General features: G+C 37.9%; 2 protein-coding genes across 16 annotated transcripts in view; both read left to right on the forward strand.

Annotated features, from left to right (window-relative positions):
• The first annotated feature begins 9 nt into the window (after positions 1-9).
• On the forward strand, positions 10-13,674 carry gdpd2 (glycerophosphodiester phosphodiesterase domain containing 2). 2 transcript variants are annotated; one of them, XM_011479969.3, is made up of 16 exons: positions 10-107; positions 1,847-2,002; positions 4,246-4,349; positions 4,452-4,545; positions 4,626-4,685; positions 5,028-5,126; positions 5,219-5,309; positions 5,983-6,128; positions 7,197-7,279; positions 8,273-8,432; positions 8,521-8,739; positions 8,819-8,967; positions 10,832-10,979; positions 11,984-12,066; positions 12,146-12,174; positions 13,130-13,674. In XM_011479969.3, exons 2-16 carry the CDS (start codon positions 1,916-1,918, stop codon positions 13,195-13,197), a joined length of 1,620 nt encoding a protein of 539 aa, XP_011478271.1. In that variant the 5' UTR covers positions 10-107; positions 1,847-1,915; the 3' UTR covers positions 13,198-13,674. The 2 variants fall into 2 exon arrangements, with proteins under 2 accessions (XP_011478271.1, XP_078810175.1); XM_078954049.1 differs by lacking the exon at positions 10-107 and adding an exon at positions 288-795.
• Positions 13,675-14,953: 1,279 nt separating this feature from the next.
• The window catches only part of dlg3 (discs, large homolog 3 (Drosophila)), an 87,692-nt gene continuing 85,571 nt past the window's right edge, over positions 14,954-17,074 (forward strand). For 5 of the 14 annotated variants that reach the window (XM_078954031.1, XM_078954034.1, XM_078954035.1 and 2 more), the window contains exons 1-2: positions 15,308-15,820; positions 16,361-16,492. In XM_078954031.1, the coding sequence (XP_078810157.1) occupies positions 15,805-15,820; positions 16,361-16,492 (148 nt within the window). In that variant the 5' untranslated portion in view covers positions 15,308-15,804. Of the gene's footprint in view, positions 15,101-15,307; positions 15,821-16,356; positions 16,493-17,074 lie in introns of those variants that run through there. The other 9 variants (XM_078954043.1, XM_078954044.1, XM_078954045.1 and 6 more) reach the window with 5 other exon arrangements.

Here is a 17,074-nt window from a genome sequence, read left to right on the forward strand (position 1 = left end):
TTTGGGTTCCACCCATCATTCATTAGCAGACGCTCTTGTGCCGCATTTCACATGCAGCTCACAGACTCCCAGCGAGGGAAACAAGTGCGCGCCTGACCCCATTCACAGTGAGTTCTCTGATCTCTATAGATAGATAGATAGATAGATAGATAGATAGATAGATAGATAGATAGATAGATAGATAGATAGATAGATAGATAGATAGATAGATAGATAGATAGATAGATAGATAGATAGATAGATAGATAGATAGATAGATAGATAGATAGATAGATAGATAGATAGATAGATAGATTTGTGAAGAGGATGTTTTATTTATTTTTTATTTGTCATAGTACACAAAAGCTTTGAAGAAGGTAAACCCTCCCAAATCCTGTTGTAGTTTGTTGAGGAATGACCTAGAAGGCGTCCAGTGACTTCTGAGAGCTGTCAAAGCTGAGCTTGTGAAACCAGTTAGTTCCTTTAGAAAATAAAGAAGGAAAGGTCAACTGTAGGGGGAAATCTCCAAGATAAAGTGATGTCAGAGCAGGACAGTATAATTTTTAATCTAAAAAGAAGGAGCCCTGCTGCCCGACTGCCCCACCAGAGCTGCTTAATTGCGAGAGCAAGTTCTTTTATCTTGTCTTTCATTCCCTCTCATCGCTGGACAATGATTTATCTTTTTGGGAGGATCTGATTGTCTGATTGGATATCTTAAGACTCATCAAGTTTAATTAGAAGAGCTCGCTGACTTCCCAAAACATCTGTGTGGATGAACAAAATGGGAAGGTGTGTCTGCGCGACTAAACTAAACAGGTGTGAGTGTCTGCTTTGGACTTGTCCTGTAGTTTACAGAGTGTTGGATCACATTTGACACAATGAAGATGTTGTTGAACATGGTTTAAAGTTGTTGCAGGTAAAGTTTTGTGTATTTAAAAAAACACCAAGAAAAGGCTATCAAACCTCACAGAAGCTGTCATTCAATTTGTAAGAGAATGTGACAGGGACTTTTTTGTGTTTCGTTTTCTTTGTCATCTTGTAAGTAGAGCTTTTGGTGACATTCATTTCCATTGCTCAACATGTTTTTATAGTAAAGCTTCCTTGTAAGCAATGCTTTTTTTTAACAAGACAGGTTGACTTTCACCTTCACACAAGAACTTGTCAGAGAAAGTGTGTAGAAAGTGTGTATTTTCCTAAAACCCTTCTCCGTTTTTGAGAACATACCACACACCTGACCTGTAGAAGAAAAAAAAACCTGTGACAAGGTCAACCTTAAGGAAGAATTTTAGCCTTGGGGGTTTAACTTATAGAGGAAAATTGAGACATCCAGGTGAAGGGAAAAAACTGGCAAAACTCCAAGTCAAATCAAGTTTAACAAGAAACAGGTAGCATGGAGGTAGTTTTATTCAACAGAAACTGCAGATTGCTCAATTTTGGTGACATTGTGTGCCAGTACTTCTTCAACTAAAGGGGACTGAAACCTGCCACCAGATCTGCCCCAACATGCAGAGATTCAACAGAAAGACATGACATAAACCACTAAATCTGAGTGTGCAGCAATGTCCAACGGCTCGCAGTCGTCGCACGTCTTCCGTGCACGGCTCAGCCTGTCACTGTGCCTCTGCTTCGGAGGCTTGAATAGAAAAAGAGCAAACTGTGGGGTACTCTCAATGCCCCATGGTGTGGTCATTGTGAGCGTTGCCAGGGGTTCCAGTTCTTCCAGCACACAGGATCTATTGAGGCAGGTTTCTGAGCAGGCAGCGCCTTAATACCCAAAGAACCCCCGACTCACTGTTTGCTTCACTGTCCCGCGGGTGAAGGGACCAAAAGAGATCAGAAATCTTAACAGTGATCATGCATTTTCCAGATTTTTAGCAGTGAGGCTCGAGTGCCTAAAGCAGAACATTTTCCCGACTGTGAAAGAAGAGGAGACAAGATGCATCAAGTCTGCAGCTGCTGGAGGGGGTGCATCAGGGGTCTCTACAGCTGCAACTGGAGGGAGCCCAGCAGGACCAACAGAAAAGTGAGCAGTCTGGAGAATATTTGTTCATTTCATGTCATGAATGAGAAAGTTTACAAAAAGGAAGAGGTAAACAAATATTCGTTATTAAGCCTAAAGAACCTGTTGTAACATAAGAGGATGCAAAAAGCATTTACATAATACCAGTTTAAACAAATACATACACATACATGTAAAGGCCATACTGTCTCTAAACATGTGAATGGCTCCCTTTTCTATGTGTTTCTGAAAGGTGTTTTTTTAAACTTTAAACACTGATTGCCAAAATGCACTAAAACTTTAACAAATTTATTTTTGTGAAGATACGTTTTTGTTCTTTGTACTATTTTCTGCCAATTAGTAAATGTTCTTTTTTTTTTAAAAGGAAGAGTAATTGAAAATACTTCTTACATGCATTTCCAAAACATGTCATCATAGTCATGTGACATGTGAAACCCTTTGTCACCAAAGAATGTAAGCATGTATAAGAAACCAGCTACTGTATTTTCAGTATTTGCATAATGTGTGTATTTTTAAATTTTTGTGTTATAAATGAGCGGACATTTCCAGTTCATATTTTTATCAATAACTAAAAATACGATAGATTTCAACTCCATCAAAATTTAATGTTACGTGCTTACTATAATTTTTTTTAATGGCTGTCATAAAATATCGGCTTTCATAGTTTAATTAAAATGTTTTGATTTTATTTTGCTATTAAATAACTTTCTTTTTTAAACAATTTTGTCTGCACTTTCAAATGCTTCCAAGGATGTCTGCATTTTTGGTGGGGATTAATATCAATATTAGGTTTCTATCAGGGCTTATTCATGGATATTTGATAACTGGGTGTTTAAAAAAAACAACAAAATAATTGTATATTCAGTAAAACTGAGTACTGATGTGGAATTGGACCAATAACTAAAAGGTAAAAAGGTAATAATATGAGGTAGAAAGGCGGTATTTACGATCCAAAAACTGTACGAATGGTTTTTGTAATATGAGCACAAGTGTCCTCAGCTAGCAAATTTCACAAAACACTGTGTATAAATTCAGAACAAACTTCCCTTTAAAACTTTAAAACTAAAGAAACAATGATGTGTCACTAAAACTTCATTTTACTATGATGAATGAAACCCACTTATCAAAACATCTGTCAAACAAAACCATTTGTAGTGGTAGGATATGAGAGGGTCTGTTCACGTTTGTGTGTAAATTGAGAATTAAAGAGGAAAGAGGAGTGAGAGAGCACTGACAGTGTGAGACAGTCCCAGATGAAGGACGCAAAACATGGAGTAATCCAAGATGGCGGACAGGCCCAATGACAGGATTTAAAGTGTGATCAACCGCAAATATTTCAACCTAGTGTATGGATACTTCAGGTCTGCTGATGCATAGAATAATCAAAGTGGAAACATAAAACAATAATGTATAGAAGATTTAAGCCTCTTCTTAACAGTGCTCATTGTTTGCCTGGGTCTGGATCCGCTCTTTTCTTTCGTGGATCTTTCTGTGGATGAATGGATTGCTCTGGGTCATGCATTGATGTGCAGGGGCTTTTAGTGTATTTAGGTTAATCAGGACAATCGACTCATTTCTTGCGGGGGCGATGAGGGTGTACTGGTCTTCTCTGAAGTACTGCATTGGAGCCGTGCTGCCCCTTTTACCTGGTTTCTTGAAGTCAAAGATAAATCTCTGGACCCCAAAAGGGGTCCAGCGGATGTGAAGAAAAGCTCTGGATCAAACAGGCTTGTGGGAAATTAAGTTTTGTTCTGATTTTAGTCTTTTGTTTGAAAGCTTTTGGCTCCAACCTGTCCTTTAGAAACAATGCAAAACCAAACTTTGTTCTTTTTGAAACACTGAGGCATTAAAATAACCGCTGCTACTTGTGCTGGATGAGAAAACAAGCAAAGTACACAAGAAAAACAACTTACAGGAAATACAATTTTAAATAGGTATGGGAAAGTTTGCCAAGGAAAGTAAATACGTGCAGGTTCAAACAAGATCATCTGGATTTTGGTCCAACAGATACTTTGAAGACCATTTTCTTTTTTGTGCAAACAGGTGTATAGAGTGCAGGAGTGTCAGTAAAAACACATCAAAGTCTTTTTTTGTACTCCCCTGTCAGGTAACCGGCCTGTTAGCGAAAAAAAAAAAAAGTTGGCACTGTTCCATGTTTATTACAACACTACATACAAACACTTTCTTCTCTTATTACTTTGAAAGTCTGCCAAAGCAATGCTCCCAAAATGTATTTCTCCTTGCAGATGCCATGCTGCTGGCTTTCATTCGTCGCTGTGGTGTCCTTGCTCTCCCTGTCCTGGCTGTACATTTGTCTCATTTCATTTAATGACCAAGAGGAGCTAAACGGGTAATGGAACACCAAAGCCAAACAAAAGCCCATTTTGTTTCTGTTTTGTTTGTCTGTGCTGATGACCTGTAATCTGCAGAACCTCCATTGTTCCATTTGCAGGCAGCTATTCACATGGCTAAAGTCCTGGTTCAATTGGTTCATGTTGATCATCATCTTTTCTGCAGTGTTAACCAGTTACTGCATTCTGCTACTGGTGAGGAAACAGTGACGGCAGAATGATCAAATGATGAGATCTATGTTCCTAACCTTTTGCACTTTTTCTGTTAATTACAGCTCTTTGCATTGACTCAAATTATTTTTGGAGAGAAGCTGGACTTGCACTGGCTGCACAAGGTATTTAACTGGCAGGCCCGGTCAATACTTCATGGCACACTGGTCACAAGGCCATCGGAAAGGAACGCCCCAATTGCTACAAAATGTGACACAAGCTGATGACATCATCGGCAATTGGAATTTCACGCCCATAGTCCAATAGTGCACATATTGAATCATTTAAACTAAACTTATTTCAAGCATTTAGAAGATGCAATGGTCTTTAGTTTAAACTAGACTATGCAATTGTGTTAGGGGCGCAATGCAATTGAGCCGATTGCTATGAAGTATAAATCGGGCATTAATCTTTTACGCCACAATCTCAAGTTTATGTAGATACAATTGAATTTGATTTCTGCACAGATATTTCTTTTTTTTGGAGCGATATTCATTGTTGGTGGAATCTCTGTGATGGTGGGGATGTGGAAAAGGGTGCTACCAACAATTCCTCTTTCACTCCAGGTGTAGTAAGAGCTTTAAATCATAACATGTTTCATAAGTAAGTGTCTCTTGGCTGTGAAGTGAGCATCCTATGCTTTCCCTGTTGACCTCAGGCGACGGCTCCTTTCCTGCAGTTTGGTGCGGTAGCAGCTTTGACGCTGATCAGCTCGTTTGTCTTCCAGGCTTTCCACAATATTAAAACAAGTAGGTGTGGGAAAGGGGCTACAAACTGAGTCCACAAAAATGTGTTCATGCAATTCAAGTTATAAAAAAAACTCAACTGAACATACAAACAGATGTCCTGACTATGTTGTGATTTAGCTGAAATCCACGATCAATTGTTGAGCCCCAGAGCAGCAAACAGGTCCAAACTATGAGGATTTCTCCACTGTGTCTCGGAGTAGGGATCAAAAGTCCCAAATTTTCTGCATTGGCAGTGTTACCGATGAGCATGGAGGTCTTAACCAACTAATTTTGTTTTCTTTTTCTCCTTTGTGCATTTTAATTGTTAGATTAATTGTTTTATTTTTGAGCAAAACCTTAATTGACAGGAATCACACTAGACACATATGAAGTCTTTCTAACCATCAGAAACAAGGATGCTAACATTTTATATACATATACACACACATACAATTTTTCCTTCTCACACAGGATAATAATGTATATTTTGGCCAAAATCTTTAGAAAAAAACTTTTCAGTGAGTTTTCTTGGGGGGGGGGGTTGTTCTGCCTTGTTTTTTTTTAGCTTTGTTTTCAAATTGTGGTTATTCCCCCCAAGCCCTGCCCAAAAAGTTTGAAGACGTTCCAGTCCAGGCCTTTTGCTAGAATCAAAGTAGAGAGCCTCTGACATGATCTCTTCTTTTTCCCCTTGCAGAATCCAGGTTCCTGATTCTAGTGTTGTTTGCCGTTGTGTCAGCTGCTATCTTCCTGTGCCCCCTCCTCATTCAGTCGCCATGTTTCATAGAACTGAAGGATTTACCAGAAAAACCAAAGCTGATTGCTCACAGAGGCGCTCCAATGGTAAGCACTCATTTTGATTGGAGAACACATTAAAGCCTTAATTATTCTTAAATATAGTGTGAAAAATAATCATCAGAAATTCTCTTTTTTTGTAGAGCTACATGAAACATCAGATTGAGTAAATCTGTGATGATTCAATGTAACCTTTTATGCATAAATTGTTTAAAAAAGAAAAAAATGATTTTATTTGATTGATATTGTTTTGATAGACTTTTAAATACTTTTGCAGTTTCCCTTTGAATGGCACACCGAATTATATTTTGGAATGTAATAGAATATGAAAAAAGTTTTTTTTTTGTTCAAAACTACATATATATACCTTGAATTTCTGTAAATTTAATTCCTAAATACGAAGAAAAAAAAATCCAGGTCAGAACATTTTAGTAAATCCCAAATCTTTAGAAATATTTAAAAAGAAGGTTTTTGTTTTGTAGAGACAGTCCCAGAAGTTTGATTAAAACTCTGCAAAAAGAAATGCAATGTTTTTTTTATCTTGGCCTCCTTTCACCTAAAAAAACGTTTCAAGTAAACGTAAAGTAAAGTAAAGTAAATAACAAACATGCTCAAACTTGCTAGCAATGGCTTAATCAGCTCCACCTAAATGGAAGCTACTGGTTCCTTTTCCAACCCACTTATTCCTTAGAAAAAGAAAGGCCTTTTGATTTTACCCGCTTCATTATTAATAAACATGTCTTAGTCTATTACACCATGCTAGGTTGAGCTTGTACTTACCTAACTCGTTTTTCTAAATAACTGAACCTTATCTTTTATTACAGCTTGTATAAACTTCACAGTAGTTAGGCTACTATTTGGACAAAGTGTCAAAGTATTTTCCCATTCATGCCCTCACGCGGTGGCATACGGTCAACCCCCAGCTCAGGTGTGAGGAAATGTCCAGAAGCACGTGGGCCCATATGCTGTGCAGCCATTCCCTTGTTAGTTTGCTGTTTTTGGGTCATCAGTAAGCTTCATTTAACACAATTTAGAGTGGTGTGTGTGTGTGTGTCTGTGTGTTCACACAGCTTTAGGGCAGTAAGAAAATGACTGTCTCTGCCATATGTCTTCAAGCTGGCTCCAGAAAACACCATGATGGCGTTTGAAAGGAGCGTCACATGTGGTGTGATGGCCTTTGAGACCGATGTGCAGATCAGGTACAGCCTCTCTCTTGGTGCATGAGTTGATTTTGTTTTTCTTATTTTTGCGGGCAAAAGTCTGTGCAATCTTTTCTCATCATGTTCATTGTCACTTTCACACTGTTCAGCTGAGGATGAGGATTTCAAAGCCGTGGGGGCAAAAAACCCAGCTTCTGTAATTGAATCATGGTGTCATTAGACACCTCTCTTCACAAGTCACACTGTTATACAAACTCCTCCAGCAGACAGTACCAACACGTTGTGTATTTTAAAGACACTGCAATGAAAATTGTGTTTCTGGTGTTTTTTACATCTTCTTGTAGCATTTTTCTGATGATGGAGAACACACGGAAAATTTAGTTTAAAATTACATTTCTGAGTATTTCTTTATTCAAATCGTTGTGAATCAGGAGCAGACGATCAAATGCTGTTGGGAAAAGCTCGTAGTTGTGTCATAGAAGCTACACTCGGCAGGCCACAAGCTCCCTGCTCCACTCCATACATCCCTCACCGCATCTGGCTCAAAACTGGACGGCTGGATAGCTTAGATAATGCTCTCCATTTTTGTTGCACCGCTAATGATAGCTTGGGGTTGTGAGGGGGCTGTATGCCAGCAGGAATAAGTGTAAACCAAGGGATGATGGGAAAATGAGGGGGGGGCTTATTCTGTGCCAACCGTCACGCCCACAACTCAGAGGTGAATTTCTAAATGAACTCCTGCTGCTCTGCAGAAACTATGTCCTGGAAAACGACATAGGTGGGACTTTGAGTTTGCTGCCACATATACTGGTGGAATACTGATAACTACAGCGTGGAATTTTTTTGGGGTAAAATTACATTGAACTGTTCATCTTTTTATGGAATTCTGTTTGGCATTTTGCGAGTAGATAATATTAGAGTGACACAATTTAGGTCTGATTTTTTGGTTTAAAAATGCCAAACAAATACTTTGAGCCTGCATTGTATAATTTCTTCATTAAGATACATACATGTTGTTGTTTTTGTACTTAGCAAAGACAGGATTCCCTTCTTGATGCACGACAATAAGAGTGAGTTCTTGCTGAGAACCACAAATGTCAAGGAAAGCTTCCCAACAAGATCGATTACAAGCAACTTGGACCTGACTTTTGGGGAAATACAGAATCTGAATGCAGGAGAATGGTTCTTAAAGGTGAGGTCTTGGCTTTTACATGCGACTTTCCACACATTGACAGTAAGTGGCATAAAACCCAAACACAAGTCTTAATCTGTCTTTTTAGAAAGATCCCTTTTGGTCGGTGTCCCAGCTCTCAGAAGAGGAGAGGCAGACAGCTAGAAATCAGACCGTACTTTCGCTCCTGCAGCTCCTCGAGCTGGCCAAACAGCACAATATTTCTGTGATCTTTGATCTCTACCAAACAGAAAAGACCTCTACGGACAGTGATGACACAGCAGCCATAGTTGACACCATCCGGAAGTCTGACATTAACCCAGGACTTGTAAGTCTGATCCTTTTGGTGTTATTGAAAAATAATGATGATTGCAAAATTTGATTTTATTTGATCTAATTTTTTCTAGATCCTTTGGCTTCCTCCAGATAGAAGAAAATGGGTGAAAGAAACTGCACCAGGCTTCGTTCACATTTACAGCAATTTGTCTGAAATGAAAATCAACAATGATAGACACCTAAATGTGAAATACAACAAACTGAGCATGAAAAGAATCAGGTAAAAGCAAAGAAAACAGGTCAACTGTAGTTTCAGTGTCTCTATGTGTGTAGCTGTTAGGAACCAAACACGAAGTGGGAATTGGAGGGACTGTTAAACTGAATCATTGTGATGATCCTCAATGTAGAGGTGCAAGATCAACCTCCGGGGGGAAAGAATTTAAATAATACCCCTGTCGTGTCGCACAGATGAGTAACTTACCTTAAAATAATTGCTGAAGAATAAAGCTGCGTGTGGCAGCATGTCACAAGACCTGAAGGTATGCATCATCAAAGGAACTCACTCAACATGTGTTTTGACACAGGTTTCTCACAGGTTTTAGACATTTGTGTGTAATTGACTGTTTTACACAAGCATGGCTGATCATGAAGTATGTATTATGAATGTTAGGTTTGTGCTTGGGTGTCCCTGCAAGCTCCAACCTGCAGTTAAGTGTTTTAATGAGTGTAAGATGAATACAGAAGCAATGAGGGAAAGACAAGCGTCTGCCATGTTTACCCCAGTCTCGGTGCAGAATTGTGCCAACAGTTTAGGCAATGTGTGCCAGAAAATATAGTAAAACAATGATGACCTCAATATTACCGGTACGAAGCCCATTGAGACGACTGTTGTTGCGATTTTAGGCTATTCAAATAAAACTGAATTGAATTTAATTAAATTTCAGGTCATGTATTTTTTTAAGAAACAAGAAATAGTAAATGAACAGTTAAGAAATAAACCTAAAGAAAAAAAACATACATTTCGAGCAAATTTAAGATCCCCGGCAAAACTAAAGAATTACAGGTTTTCTATTAACCAGTCTGTTTTTCCCTGTGATTTCTGACTTAAATTGTAAGAAATAGAAATTTCCTTTGTGTTGAAATCTGCCTTCTGTGTTTTTTTTTTTTTTTGTTTTTTTTTTGAGGAACTGCAGCATTTATGGGTTAGCTGGGATTTTAGGTTGCTTTTAGAGTGGCAAGGTCCCCTTTTCACAGGTTTTACCAGACAGGGAGCAGTGGATTTAAAAAAATGAAACAGGAAACATAAAAACAAACAATAAATTCACTTACACAAAGCCAGGTCTGAAATAGGTTGGCACCTTATTTCCGACTTTTATTTAATGCATGACATCTCTCCAGATGTTTTCATTTAAATGCATCTGAACAGACTGCAAGATGTCCCAAAAATACCAGACACTTGAAGACCTTTTAAAATAAATACGTAAATGTTCATTAAAATTTGTTATTGTCAGAAATATTCTTAGCTGGCAAATACTCTTGTTTTATTTTGAACCAATAAAAATAATTAAAGTTTAAAAACAACTAACTACAATTGAGTTTTATACCCCTTGGAAGTCAGATTATCCCCTATGACATTATTGGCTTGTACACAACAAAAAAACACACCTGCAGGTATTCTTTTCAAATTTGTGAGGCACTTAAGCAATTGCAAAAAGGCTTTACCTCAACAACAGAAAAATGTCAAACAATAAAAGCTAAACATTACTTTTCTTCTCAAATTCCTTCAGGGAATTCCCTGAGTAACCACAAATGAATGTAACAAAGCTGCGGCATTAAAACAAAAGCAGAAGGATTGAGTTTTGAAGATAATCTGGTCAAGTGTGCTATGTTGTGCAGGAAGAGAGTTTCTTTGAGATGAATCTTGTATAATCCACCTACATGGAATTTACTTCCACAGTGCAACAGTGAAGCAGTGCAATGGGGCACAATGCAAAACTGTTGTGAACACAGTAGGTGTTCGTCAACATGTATTTACATAAACAAGCAATATGAAAATAAATATGCTCCTGCTTTCCATAGGATTCAGCTGGATGTCGACCTGTAAAGGTAAAGGTCTTTGTACTGACGATGTGTGTGTCTGACAGGGAACTCAGGGCAGACAATATTACCGTGAACCTGTGGGTGGTGAATGAGCGCTGGCTGTTTTCTTTGCTGTGGTGCGTGGGGGCCAGCTCTGTGACCACAAACTCCTGCCACCTCCTGAAGGATGTGGAGCAGCCTGACTGGTTCATGGTGAGCAGCACATCCACCTACAGCAGCAGCCATACTCTTAAAAGGGTCATTTCATGGCATTTCATCAAGTGGTTTTTCACTCAACCCCACTCAGTTCAGCTAAAAATGTTGCTCCACTAACTGCATCATATGCAAAACTCTATCTGCTCATGAAATCTGTCTGATGACTGTCATATATTGACCTTGATGTTCCCCTGTCATGCCTGTGGACGTTGTTCTGGGCCTCTAAAATGGTCAGGATTCATATTTTTCATTTCTTCAGTCTCCCCTCCAATGAAAATCACGTTTTTGGTGTTTTTAACATGTACTGGTGGCATTTTTCTGATGATGGAGGAAATACTCAAAGATGTTTAAAACTGCATTTTTGAGTATTTCTTTATTCAAATTTTTGTGAATCAGGAGCAGACGAAAAAGACATTTGAAAAAGCTTGTGGCTGTGATGTAGAAGCCACAAACTCCCTTCTCTGCTCCATTCTGATGCATCCACTTACAGACAAATAGATCCATGTACGTCTTCCTCTTCCTCATCTGAGGATCTGGCCCAAAACTGTACGCCTAGATAGCTCACCATTTTTGTTGCACCGGTAATGTTATTTTGGGGAGTGAGGGGCTGTAAACTAGGGGGGAATAGTGTAAACCTAGGGATGATAAGAAGTGAGGGCAGGCTTACTTTGCTCCAACAGTCCAGCCCACAACCCAGAGGCCCTTTTCTGATGAAATCCTGCCTCTCTGCAGAAACTATGTCCTAGTAAATGACAGCTTTTTAAATTTTGGGTAAAACCAGCATAATCATATTTAAAAGACCACTGGGAACACTTTGAAAATAGACTAAAAGATGATCGGAAAGCCATGTTATTGTTGATTATTCAGATTTTCAAACTGATATTGGCATTTTACTGTACGACAAATCTGTTCAAAATGAGCCACAAGACGTTGTGTATAACCCAGATGACAGTCTTTACACAAATATATCACACTTCTGTTACTTCTTTTTGCAATTTCAGTCCTATCAGACCTACACAAAAATCTGGATTCTGGTGGATGCTGCATCCGTGTTGATAATGGCAGCTCTATTCGTCTTACAGTGGTAAGCCCAGCTAGTTCAGAGTTTGAGTCATTGGTGTTTGTGACAAACTGACTCATCTTTGTCTTTTTTTTTTTGCCAGGAAAGCACACTGTTCCTGTCTCAGAAAAGGTACTGCAAGTTATTTACTTTAAAATGTCAACAGCATGTCAGTCATCTTTAGGTCTAGTTCATTGTGATGCCAATTCTAGTTCTATTTATTCTCATTGCCTTTACAATTTAATTATATAATCCTAACAGCAAAATGATAACACAAAAAACTTTACTACACTTTTTCTAAAAGCATAAAGTCTTCATAAAATTAAATGTACATTTCATAAACCTTCATTTAAACCAGTTTGTAGGTCAGTACAACCAAGAGGATATTTGTAAAAAATGACATGGACCACATGGAGGCTGCCTGTTCTGATGCTGGTAGCTTGTTTATCCAACACTGAAAAATCTAAACTCCTGTTACTACTCCTCATTCCACTTAAGATTCAAACTATCTCAGTTTGCCACTTTTAAACAAATTAACTAACTGTCAGTTAATCCTTAGCATTTATGAAAATTCAACCAAGTGTGTCACCAATTTTTGTATGACTAAAGCTCCAAAAATGTTATGGGTCATTCTTTTTCTACTTTGTGGAAAGTTTTAACTTAAAAACATTAGGTGGAATTTAACTGTTTCACAAATAAATCACAGATTCATCAGTTAGTACACACGTTCATGTGTGATCACATATTTAATTATTTTATTCCTTGTAAGAGCAAAGGAATACATAATTGGTGTTTTTGGACAACGCCTGGAAAATGCTTTATTAGCCATCAGTCTACAGTCGCACTTAAATAACTATCACCAGAATGCTACATTTACTGGTCGGGAAATTTAGAACATCCTAAAAACTTTGGACTGTGGGGAAAAGAACGTATACTCAAAGTAGAACCACATATTTACAGAAACCAACACATTTCACCCAGTAGGCTGTAGATGTTTTTTTTCTTTACACATTTAAAAACTGTTCCTAGTAATAAGATTTTGAGCATCAATAAGTAATATTTTTTCTTTTTTCATCACTGTCAACAGGGAGACAAAGAGGTTCGACATTTTCAGACACCGAATTGCCCTTTTTATCTCAGCATATGAAACCTTGAGGCTGTTCCAGATCCTTTCCTGCCCAGCAGTGCCAGACTGGAGCTGCATGGAAGACAATTAGTGTCATTTCAAAGCAATTCTTTTGATAATGCCATAAAACTTAAAATGCCATTTCAAACACAGTTTAGGAAAGAAAAAGTGAACAAAACCACCAAAGATTGGCAGAGGTTTGCATTCTGTTGATTTTTGTGCAGTTTTTATAAAGTTGTTGTTTGTTTTGTTTTTTGAATTTTACTACTGAAAAACACACAATGTAACTGTGAATAACTTTTTATTGAATTTTTTAAACTGAATTATTACATTTGTCCTTGTTTGACTAATGCAGCTATGGTGTTTCTGTTTTCTGAGCCACAAAATCTAATCCTCTGTTTGAAAAGATATTTTTACCTTTTCGAATGTAAATACATGCTCTACTTTATTCTCAGGGAAAAAGAAAATAAGACAAAACAAAATAAATAAAAATCTATGTTTGTGGATGCCTGTCTTTTTTTTAACCTAATGTATGCCCAGTGACCTATTTAACATATAACTGCCTGTTGAACCAAACCTTCAGATTACTGCTTTACCCATATCTATCAATTTAAGATCCAGTTGTTTAGAAAAACGAAAAAAAAAAGATACTGAATAAAAACTTCATGCACCTATAATGCTTTGGCCTGTTTTCACTATGACAACTTACTTTAACCACAATGTCTACATTTTTATTACTTGCTGTTACCTTCTACTTGGCTAAATCAGAAAAAAATGTAAATGAATAATATAACCTAAAAATTAAAACCACAGGGGATTTCACACTAACAAGACAAAACAGGTGGGATTACGAAATATTCTGCTAGAACAATGTTTTTTTCTCTTTCAAAGAAATAACAAATAAATATTTTATTTCTTGCCAATTAGGAGTCGCTTGAAGAGTGAGTTAAAATGTAAAGAATTTAAAACCAAAGTCGAGGTTTCGTGTTTAAAACGGATGGACAGAAAAAATGCAGCAAGATTTATTTTTATTGAACAACTGAACATGACAGGCATGCAATGAATTACCAATAAATAAAACTGCAGCCTGAGGGAACAAATACAGAACAGAAACTGGGAGAGCAAAACATTTACAAATTTTGTAATGCAAGGCTTTTTTAAGGAAAAGGAAAATACAATTATACAAAACTAAAATTAAAGTAAAGAAAACAAAATAAATATGATTATAACATGCTAGAGTCCAACTTATTGCAAAATTTTAATATACAAATGTTTTCCATATTCATTTTAAATTGCATATATTTGTTTGAAATTCTGATAACATTTATATATTTTTCCCATGTTTGTGTTTCGATATTTTCAAGGGTTTTATGTACATTTCCAGTTGAGCCAAAAATAAATTGAGAATTTGGTATTTTTTTCAGTACTCTTTGTTTATGAATAAAACATTTTGCCAGGCTTAGAGTTAAATTACAACAAAGTTCTTAAATGTTGCTTGGTAGCAGGGTATTCATGTGTTATATAATCTGTAGAAATAGTGCCTGGAAAGATTATTTTTGGTCTTCACCGGTTTTGTATATGACTCCAAAACGTTTGTGTTTTGGTGCATCCAAAACCTAAATTTTTTTTTTCCACAGGAGCATTTTTGCTAAGTCATTTTACATTCATAAATGACATTAATAATTTTTCATTGTGTCTTTAACGTTAGCTTTAACATCTATGTTCTTTTTTCCGTTCATGTTCTCAAATATGCAGCTAGATTTGTGACAGCCTCGTTTGAATCATTCGCATACATTACCCAGAGTGCAACTCGCCCGCAGACAGTTGCACAGAGATTTGGGTGTGTTGTGCTAGCAGCTGCTATGGTAGCGGCTAATGTAGCCTTAAGCCACTAGCCTCTGACAGGGATGAGGAGCCGGCTAAATAGCTCCGGTAAGCAAACTTAATTAGACTCCATGCGTTTTCATTTTCCATTTTACAACGTGTGGCCTGGATTCCCGAATATACTTGAACCACTTGCGCTAGCTCAGCAGTTAACATTTTTTCACCCAGAGAGCCAAGCAGCAGCCAGATTGATAAAGTCAGCGGAGTTCTCCTTTAAATTTGGACTGATTTAGGCACTATTCTGAAGCGCCACAAGATGGCGCAAACTCCCCAAAAAGGCTGAAGAATCTAATCATGCACGGTGACAACAGTAAACCATTAACCCTGGCAACAAACATGGACTTTAATAGCAAATGGATGCTAATCACAACAACAGATGAAACAGCGCTGCTCATTATGGAGGCAGAAAACAGCGCTGACTGGGTGTAGTAAAGTTGTAGATGTGTTGTGTTCGGTGTGCGGTGTCCTGCGTGAGGCGAGGCATGTCTGAAGGGAGGAGGAGGAGCACGCGAAGCTCCCGGACGGTTTGCTCCCAAACTTTTGGGAAGTTTTCCATGAAGTTATCAGTGTTTTCTGCCACATCCCAGCTGTAGCGCTGCAGCAACTCTGTAGACTCACCGGGAGTCTAACTGGATCTAAACCTGGAGAAGAAAACACCAAAGTCTTTCCGTAAAATTTGCTTTAAAAAAGAAAAGTTGTTTTTAATTTTTTTTTTTCGTTTTTGTTTTGTGTGTGTGTGTGTGGCATACACCATGGTTCACAGATATGGTAAGTACGGAAAAGTCCAAATCCCCTTCTTGTGTGTGTGTGTTTTTTTTTAAACGTTGTAAATCTCGGTTTAAGTTTTTAGGTTAATGCCAGGGAATTACTCTATCAAAGTTATTGCTTGGCTTTTCACTGCCTCGCTAACTTCAGCTGTAATCCCTGGAGACTCACGACTTTTTGGGCCTAAAAGAAAAATAACCTAAGCTGGACTTTCCACTGCAGAACAACATTAGAGCTGTTTTCTCCATCATCAGTCAGAACCTCAATGATGCTCACCAGGTTTAACACGCCTACTTCTTTTTGTAATGACAATAAACCACTTTTAAAAAAACTATTTATTTCATCAGAAGCAATCACAGTGCAAGCAAATTCAATATAACAACTTTTTTGAGGCGAAATCTTGTTAAATGTGATGTTGATTTGGTCTGTGAAAGAAGACGTTCTAAAAGGCTAAATGCTCCTGGATCCATGTGGAAATGCTACTACAGAGATTCCCTTCTTTTTATGATGTGCTCCTAAAAATCCATTTCTCTTGTGAGGCAGACACAGAAAGGGCGGTGGGGCTGCTCAAACAATACCAGGCCAACCTTACCAGCCCGGAGGAACAGGCCTTGAAGACCAGTGTGGGAAAAGTGTCAGCGATCTTGGGCAGCCATCTCTTTCAAGCTCTTCTTGGTAAGATAAACAAAGCAGATCAGCTGATTTAGAAGCAGAAATGATCCTGTGGACTTGTTTTGAAATGACCTGTCATTGCAGCTTCCCTAAATGAAGGTTTTCAGCTTTGATGTGGTTTGTTTCCGGTGCATCTGGTGTGTGTGTTTTTTTACAGTGTATCTGAGGGGGAAGACTCAGGTCAGGTTGTATTAATTTGTGCAGCACGTTTTCTAAATGTTTCCTCATTGAATTACATGACAGAGTCCTTTCAGTTTGCCTCACAAAGAGTTGCTGTGTACCCCCACATGGCATACGCAGATTTTAATGAAATCTCATTAAAGCTGCACACAAGGCGTCCTATATTTAGCTGCACTGCTATAAGCCTACAACTACCCTTCTTTATTCTGGCCTTTTTTCGCTGCGTACGCGTCATGAACGTATGGTAGCACGATGATGGTGCAGACAGTTTTACACACCAGTTATTATAACGTACTAACAGTGCAGCTGATCACATTAAGCTTGAAGTTTAAGCAGGTTTTTGATTGAATAGTTGCTATATATATATATATATATATATATGTGTGTGTGTGTGTGTGTGTGTGT

Source organism: Oryzias latipes, chromosome 10 (genome assembly GCF_053564925.1).
Source record: "Oryzias latipes strain Hd-rR chromosome 10, Olatipes_Hd-rR_3.1".
NCBI classification, from domain to species: domain Eukaryota; kingdom Metazoa; phylum Chordata; class Actinopteri; order Beloniformes; family Adrianichthyidae; genus Oryzias; species Oryzias latipes.